Source organism: Mandrillus leucophaeus, unplaced genomic scaffold (genome assembly GCF_000951045.1).
Source record: "Mandrillus leucophaeus isolate KB7577 unplaced genomic scaffold, Mleu.le_1.0 Scaffold670, whole genome shotgun sequence".
NCBI classification, from domain to species: domain Eukaryota; kingdom Metazoa; phylum Chordata; class Mammalia; order Primates; family Cercopithecidae; genus Mandrillus; species Mandrillus leucophaeus.
Window position 1 is genome coordinate 1,040,721 of NW_012107253.1, and position 7,972 is coordinate 1,048,692.

A 7,972-nucleotide genomic window follows, 5' to 3' on the forward strand; every position below is an offset into this window, starting at 1 on the left:
GATTCTGTCATTTGAAACAACATGGATGGAACTGGAGGACATCATGTTAAGTGAAATAAGCCAGACAGAGGGACAGACTTCGCATGTTCTCACACATTTGTGGGAGCTAAAAATTAAACTCATGGAGATAGAAAGTAGAAGGATGGTTACCAGAGGCTGAGAAGGGTGGAGGGGAGTGGGGAGAAAGTGGGGATGGTTAATGGGCACAAAAACATAGTTAGCATGAATAGATCTAGTATTGGATAGCACAACATCGTGACTACAGTCAACAGGAATTTATAGTACATTTTAAAACAACTAAAAGAGTGTAATTGGAATGTTCATAACACAAGAAATGATCAGTACTTGAGGTGATGGATACCCCATCACCCTGATGTGATTATTACACAATGTATGTCTGTTTCTAAATATCTCATGTACCCCACAAGTATATACACCTACTATGTACCCGTATAAATTTAAAATTAAAAATTTATAAAACACACATAAATAAGTACATTCAAATGTAGGCTGGACACTGTGGTTCACACCTGTAATCCCAGTGCTTTGTGAGGCTGAGGTGAGAGAATCACTTGAGCCCAGGAGTTTGAGACCTCATCACCACAAAGAATTTTTAAAAATTAGCTGGGTGTGGTGGCACATACCGGTAGTCCCAGCTACTTGGGAGACAGAGGCAGGAGGATCGCTTGAGCCCAGGAGTTTAAGGCTGCAGTGAGCTACGATGGCGCCACTGCATTCCAGCCTGGATGACAGAGTGAGACCCTGTCTCTATTTTAAAAATAATAAAAAGAATAAATAATAAAAATACATTAAAATGTAAGTATTTGTATGTTAGAAAAAATACACCCATCAGCAAAAGGGGTAAAGGAGCGATTTCAGTCATAATCAGATGCAGGATAAGCCAGCAATGCAGTTTCTTTTATTTTGGTCAAAGAAATAAGGAAAACAATATTGTAAACACCCAGTCAGTGCTGGCAGCAATATGAGGCTGGCTCTCTCACCAGGGCTCACAGGGGAAACTCATGCAACCCTTTTAGAAAGCCATGTGAAGAGTTGTACTGAGAGGTTTTAGAATATTTATAACTTTGACCCAGAAATTCTATTCTAGGACTCTGTGTTATGAAAATAACCCATCATATGGAAAAAGCTCCTTTCAGAAAGAGGTTCATGGGAGGCTGTTTGTATTTTTTTTTCTTTGCATCAAATCCAGCTCCTGCAGGACTGTTTGTATTATTGGAGTACAAAATGGAATCAATACAAATGTTGGATAGCAGGGGGGAAATATTCACAAAATGGAATGGAACATATTATTAAACATAGTGCTTCTGATGATCGTAGACCATACAGAATGCTTAGGATATGATATCACTTCTTTTGTTCTTTTTTGTTTTTTGAGACAAAATCTCATTCTGTCACCTGGGCTGGAGTTCAGTGGCGCGATCTCAGCTGACTGCAACTTCCATCTCCCAGGTTCTCCTGCCTCAACCTCCCAAGTAGCTGGGACTACAGTTGCGTGCCACCATGCCTGGCTAACTTTTGTATTTTTACTATAGACGGGGTTTCATCTTGTTGGCCAGGCTGTTCTCGAACTCCTGACCTCCGGTGATCCACCTGCCTTGGCCTCCCAAAGTGCTGGGATTACCGGCGTGAGCCACCGCGCCCAGCCTAGGATATGATATCACTTCTTAGAGCAAGATACAAAATTGCATGTGCACAGTAATTCTCCCAAGTTTAGGTACACAGGGATGGTTACATCTAAACGAGACTTAAAGGAAATACAGAAAATGCAATCCTGATTGTGTTAGGGTGGTAAGAAAACGGTTTTGTTTTTGCTTTGATGAGCTCTATTTTTTAAAATTGTTATATTTTCTAATAAAAATACATAGTCTGTTTGAAAGAATAGAAAAGATTATGAAGAGATGAGTTAGATGTTGATTCATATTGAAGATTCAGATGAGTAAAATTAAGGGGAAAAAACGGGATGAACCAGAAGCCAGGCTGGAGTCCCAGTCCCAGACCCGACAGCCCAGGCTGATGGGGCCTCCAGGGCAGTGGTCTCCACCCAGCATTCTCAAAAGAGCCACTGAGCTCTTGCCACTTTCAAGATTTCGGAAACCGCCTTGGCATGGCTGGTCTTTCACTGGGATCTCCACTTGGCAATTATTTACATCTGAGACGAATAAAAACCAAAGTGCTGAGATTACATGCGCAGTGGCTCAGGCTTGTAATCCCAGCACTTTGGGAAGCTGAGGTGGGCTGATTGCTTGAGCCCAGGAGTTTCAGACCATCCTGGACAACATAGCGTGACCTCATCTCTACAAAAAATACAAAAAATTTGCCAGGTGTGGTGGCATGTGCCTGTGGTCCTAGCTACTTGGGAGGCTGAAGTAAGAGAATCCCTTGAATCCAGGGAGGTCGAGGCTGCAGTGTGCCGTGATGATGTCACTGCACTCCAGCCTGGGGGACAAAGTGAGACCCTATCTCACTAAGAAAAAAAAAAAAAAAAAACACTGTTTCCACTGTTTCCAGAGTTCCTGAGGGGAAGGTCACCGGGTGAGGAAGACGTTCTCACTGATCTGGCAGACAAAATGTCAAGTTTTTCCAACTCCCTAAACCCTGGTTTTCTATTTCATAGTTTTTAGGCAAATTGGTAAAAATCATTTCTCATCAAAACGCTGATTTTTCATACCTCCCGGGTGTCTACAGAAAGAACCTTCCAGAAATGTAGTCGCGGGAGACCCATCCAGGCCACCCCTGCTTATGGAAGAGCTGAGAAAAAGCCCCACGGGTGCATTTGCTCAGCTTCCGTTACGCACCTGGTGGCACTGTGGGTGGGAGGGGGCTGGTGGGTGGATGGAAGGAGAAGGCACTGCCCCCTTGCAGGGACAGAGCCCTCTTACAGAGGGGACACCCCGCATTTGTCTTCCCCACAAAGCGGCCTGTGTCCTGCCTGCGGGCACAGGGCTTCTTAAACCTGGCTGTGTGTCAGAATCACCAGGGGAACTTTTCAAAACCAGAGGGACTGGAAAGACTCCTCCAGATTTGAATTCTAGGTTAGGGCTGGGGGCTGAGATTTTAAAAATCCACAGGTGATTCCGATGCCCAACAGGCTTGAGAACAGCCACAGGAAGTTCTCTGGGAATGTTCCGGTGGGTCTAGCTAGGGGTGAGTGGAGATGCCAGGGAACTTCCTGTTACTCACTCATCAGTGTGGCCTAACACGTTTTTCACTGACCCCAGGCTGGTGAACGCTCCCCTCTGGGGTCTGGGCCTGACGATGCCATCCTTTTGTGAAGTGAGGACCTGCAATCCCAGCTTCGTAAAGCCCGCAGGGAATCACTCACAGTTGGATGCCTTCGGGGCAGCCCTCTCTCTGTCCCTTCAGCTCCCCTGGGGTGTGACTCAATCTCCCGCCACTCCCCAGACTGCCTCTGCCAAGTCCAAAAGTGGAGGCATCCTTGCGAGCAAGCAGGCGGGTCCAGGGTGACGCGTGTCACTCATCGAAAGTGGAGGCGTCCTTGTGAGCAAGCAGGCGGGTCCAGGGTGGTGTGTGTCACTCATCGAAAGTGGAGGCGTCCTTGCGAGCAAGCAGGCGGGTCCAGGGTGACGTGTCACTCATCCTTTTTTTTGGCTATCAAAGGTGCAGATAATTAATAAGAAGCTGGATCTTAGCAACGTCCAGTCCAAGTGTGGCTCAAAGGATAATATCAAACATGTCCCGGGAGGCGGCAGTGTGAGTACCTTCACACGTCCCGTGCGCCGTGCTGTGGCTTGAATTTTTAGGAAGTGGCGTGAGTGTGTACACTTGCGAGACACTGCATAGAATAAATCCTCCTTGGGCTCTGAGGATCTGGCTGCGCCCCCTGGGTGAATGTAGCCCGGCTCCCCACATTCCCTCACACAGTCAACTGTTCCCAGAAGCCCCCTCCTCATGTTCTAGGAGGGAGTGTCCCAGCATTTCTGGGTTCCCCAGGCCGTGCAGGCTGCGTGTACAGAATAGGGTGTCTGACGGACCCTCTCTCCAGCCCCTGCCTGGGAAGCTGAGAATACCCGTCAAGGTCTCCCTCCACTCACACCCAGCCCTGTCCCCAGGAGCCCCATAGCGCATTGAAAGTTGGGCTGAAGGTGGTGGCACCTGAGACTGGGCTGCCGCCTCCTCCCCCGACACCTGGGCAGGTTGACGTTGACTGGCTCCACTGTGGACAGGTGACCCGTTTGTTCTGATGAGTGGACACCAAGGTCTTACCTTCCTGCTCAGCTGTGCCTCCTATGTGTTCAAGGCAGGAGCGGATTCCTAAGCCTCCAACTTATGCTTAGCCTGCACCACCCTCTGGCAGAGACTCCAGATGCAAAGAGCCAAACCAAAGTGTGACAGGTCCCTCTGCCCAGCGTTGAGGTGTGGCAGAGAAATGCTGCTTTTGGCCCTTTTAGATTTGGCTGCCTCTGGCCAGAAGCGGTGGCTCATGCCTGTAATCCCAGCGCTTTGGGAGACCAAGACGGGAGGTTTGCTTGAGCCCAGGAGTTCAAGTCCAGCCTGGGCAACAGTGAGACCCCTGTCTCTACAAAAAAAAATTAAATTACCCAGGTGTGGTGGTGTGCACCTGTAGTCCCAGCTACTTGGGAGGCTGAGGTGGGAGGATCACCTGAGTCTGGGAGGCAGAGGTTGTAAGGAGCCATGATCGCGCCATTGCACTTCAACTGAGGCAACAGAGCGAGACTTTGTCTCAAAAAACAATGGTATAATAATTTGAAAATAAATAGATTTGGCTTCCTCTAAATGTCCCTGGTGAGATTCGGGACTCAGATCCTCAAGTCCCACTGACTCACCCGATGAGCTGAGGCTTCATCATCCCCTGGCCGGTCTATGTCCACGGGGCACCGGAGGCTCGTCTCCCACCAGCAGTCTTGGTGAGCTGAAAGCAAACTGTTAACACCCTGGGGAGCTGGAGGTATGAGACCCTCGAGGTCCACCCCAAGGGAGGCGTTGATTTTTGAGAGCAATCACCTGACCCTGGCTGGCAGTACCAGGACACTGCTGTGGCTCCGGGGCGGGCTGTCTCCGGAAAATGCCTGGCCTGGGGCAGCCACCCACATCCAGCCCAGAGGGTTTATTCTTGCAATGAGCTGCTGCTTCCTGCACTGAGCACCTTGAGCACCTGGATCCTGGCTTCTGCCCTGAGGCCCCTGGAGTCCCACAAGTAGCAAGCGCTTGGCCTGCGGCTGCTGCATGGGGCTACTAACGCTTCCTCACCAGTGTCTGCTAAGTGTCTCCTCTGTCTCCCACGCCCTGCTCTCCTGTCGCCCCAGTTTGTCTGCTGTGAGGGGACAAAAGAGATGTGTGCCCCCACCCCTGCCCAGGTCCTTGTTCCTGGGATTGCTGTTCAGCTGTTTGAGCTTTGATCCTGGTTCTCTGGCTTCCTCAAAGTGGGCTCGGCCAGAGAAGGAAGGCCATGTGCTTTCTGGTTGAAGTCGAGTCTGGCGGCCTGGTGGAGACTGCACTCCTGAGGCGGAGCTGGGGAGAGAGCACGCACGGGCTGTGTGGCCAACCCCTCTGGTAGCTGATGCCCAAAGACGCTGCAGTGCCCAGGACATCCGGGACCTCCCTGGGGCCCGCCCGTGTGTCCTACGCTGTGCTCGTCTGTGGGCTAGCCTGTGACCTGGCAGAGAGCCACCAGATATCCCGGGCTGAGCATCGCCCTCTGAGCGCCTTCACAGGAAGCCTTTCTCCTGGTGAGAAGAGATGCCAGCCTCTGGCATCTGGGGGCACTAGATCCCTGGCGGCGGCTAGGGCTAGGCGGCCCTAGTCTCTCCCCAGCCTGGGGGCCCCTTCCCAGCAGGTTGGCCCTGCACCTTCTCCACCTGGGACCCTTCTTCCTCCTGGCTGGGCCCTGGAAGTTCTGCAGGACCTGCCGTCCCCTTCCCTGGCCTCCAGGTATCCTGACCACCACCCTGGCTCCCACTGCCACCCACTCCTCTCCTATCTGGCTGTTCCCTGGTCCCTGTCCCAGCCCCCCTCCCCCTCTCACGAGTTTCCTCACCAAGGCCAGAGGGAAGAGGGAAGGAGGCCCTGGTCATACCAGCACGTCCTCCCACCTCCCTCAGCCCTGGTCCACCCCCTCAGCGCCGGCCTCAGAGCACAGCTCTCTCCAACCCAGGCCGCACACCGTCCGTCCTCCCTGCCCCCACGTCCTTGCCGCAGATCATGTCCGCCCTGACACACATGGGCCTCAGCCATCTCTGCCCCAGTTAACTCCCCATCCATAAAGAGCACACGCCAGCTGACGTTAAAATAATTTGGGATGGTTCCAGTGTAGACCTAAGTAGAAGCGGGAACCGCTGCCCCCACTGCACCTTGGTTTTTGGTGGCCTTGATAAACCATCTTCAGCCATGAAGCCAGCTGTCTCCCAGGCAGCTCCAGGGCAGGGCTTCCTGGGGAGCTGACTGATAGGTGGGAGGTGGCTGCCCCCTTGCACCCTCAGGTGACCCACACAAGGCCACTGCCGGAGGCCCTGGGGACTCCAGAATGTCAGTCATGACCCGCCCCCAGGCCGCACACAGTCACGGTTTCACAGATGTCGGCCTCCAGGGGACCTGTCTGTCTGCCACTCGGAGTCCCCACAGGGTGCCCCCCCAGGGGAGCTGGCTCTTGGACTGAGATCAGCTGGCAGCTCAGGACTGTCATTCCCCGAGGGAGCGGTGCCCTGGATCCCACAGGCCTCCCCATGTGTGTCTGTGTCCGCTCGAGCTTGCTGAGACATTCAATCTGTTGGTTTCTGCTGTGCCGCCTACCCCACCCTGTTGATGATGCTTTGCTCCTGTTGCTAAAGACAGGAATGCCCAGGACCCTGAGTGTGCAGGTGCCCGCTGGCTCTCACGCCCGAGCTGCTGAACTCCGCTGGGTCCTGCTTACTGACCGTCTTTGCTCTAGCGCTGTCCGTGGAAGCTTTCCTGGAATAAAGCCCACCCATCAACCCCCACAGCGCCTCCCCTCTTTGAGGCCCAGCAGATACCGCGCTCCGGCCTTTCCAGCAAGATTTTTCAGATGCTGTGCATACTCATCGTATTGATCACTTTTTTCTTCATGTCTGATTGTGATCTGTCGATTTCATGTTAGGAAAAGGAGTGACTTTTTTACCCTTAAGCCTTTGCTGAGCAAATGTCTGGGCCCTGCACAATGACAACGGGTCCCTGTTTTTCCCAGAGGCTCTTTTGTTCTGCAGGGATTGAAGACACTCCAATCCCACAGTCCCCAGCTCCCCTGGGGCAGGGTTGGCAGAATTTCGACAACACATTTTTCCACCCTGAATAGGGTGCGCGCCTCATGGCAGCTGGGAACCACTGTCCAATCAGGGCCTGGGCTTACACAGCTGCTTCTCATTGCATTACACCCTTAATAAAATAATCCCATTTTATCCTCTTTGTCTCTCTGTCTTCTTCTCTCTCTGCCTCTCCTCTTCTCGCTCCTCTCTCATCTCCAGGTGCAAATAGTCTACAAACCAGTTGACCTGAGCAAGGTGACCTCCAAGTGTGGCTCATTAGGCAACATTCATCATAAACCAGGTAGCCCTGTGGAAGGCGAGGGTTGGGATGGGAAGGTGCACGGGGTGGAGGAGTCCTGGCGAGGCTGGAACTGCCCCAGACTTCGAAAGGGGCTGTAAAGTATTTGTTGGGTAGACCATCAAGGAGAGTTGAGTGTGGAACTTGCGGGAGCCCAGGAGGCGTGGTGGCTCCAGCTCGCTCCTGCCCAGGCCATGCTGGCCAAGACAAGGTAAGGCGGGAGTGAAGTCAAATAAGGCAAGCACAGAAAGAAAGCACATGTTCTTGGCTAGGCGCGGTGGCTCACGCCTGTAATCCCAGCACTTTGGGAGGCCAAGGCAGGCGGATCACGAGGTCAGGAGATTGAGACCATCCTGGCTAACACGGTGAAACCCCATCTCTACTAAAATTACAAAAAATTAGCCGGGCATGGTGG

At 52.2% G+C, this 7,972-nt stretch overlaps 1 protein-coding gene across 8 annotated transcripts in view; it reads left to right on the forward strand.

Annotated features, from left to right (window-relative positions):
• MAPT (microtubule-associated protein tau) overlaps nucleotides 1–7,972 on the forward strand; it is a 147,495-nt gene that overhangs the window by 121,663 nt on the left and 17,860 nt on the right. For 5 of the 8 annotated variants that reach the window (XM_012001939.1, XM_012001940.1, XM_012001941.1 and 2 more), the window contains 2 exons: nucleotides 3,640–3,732; nucleotides 7,479–7,560. In XM_012001939.1, coding sequence (XP_011857329.1) covers nucleotides 3,640–3,732; nucleotides 7,479–7,560 — 175 coding nt within the window. The remainder of the gene's footprint in view (nucleotides 1–3,639; nucleotides 3,733–7,478; nucleotides 7,561–7,972) is intronic. The other 3 variants (XM_012001943.1, XM_012001946.1, XM_012001947.1) reach the window with 1 other exon arrangement.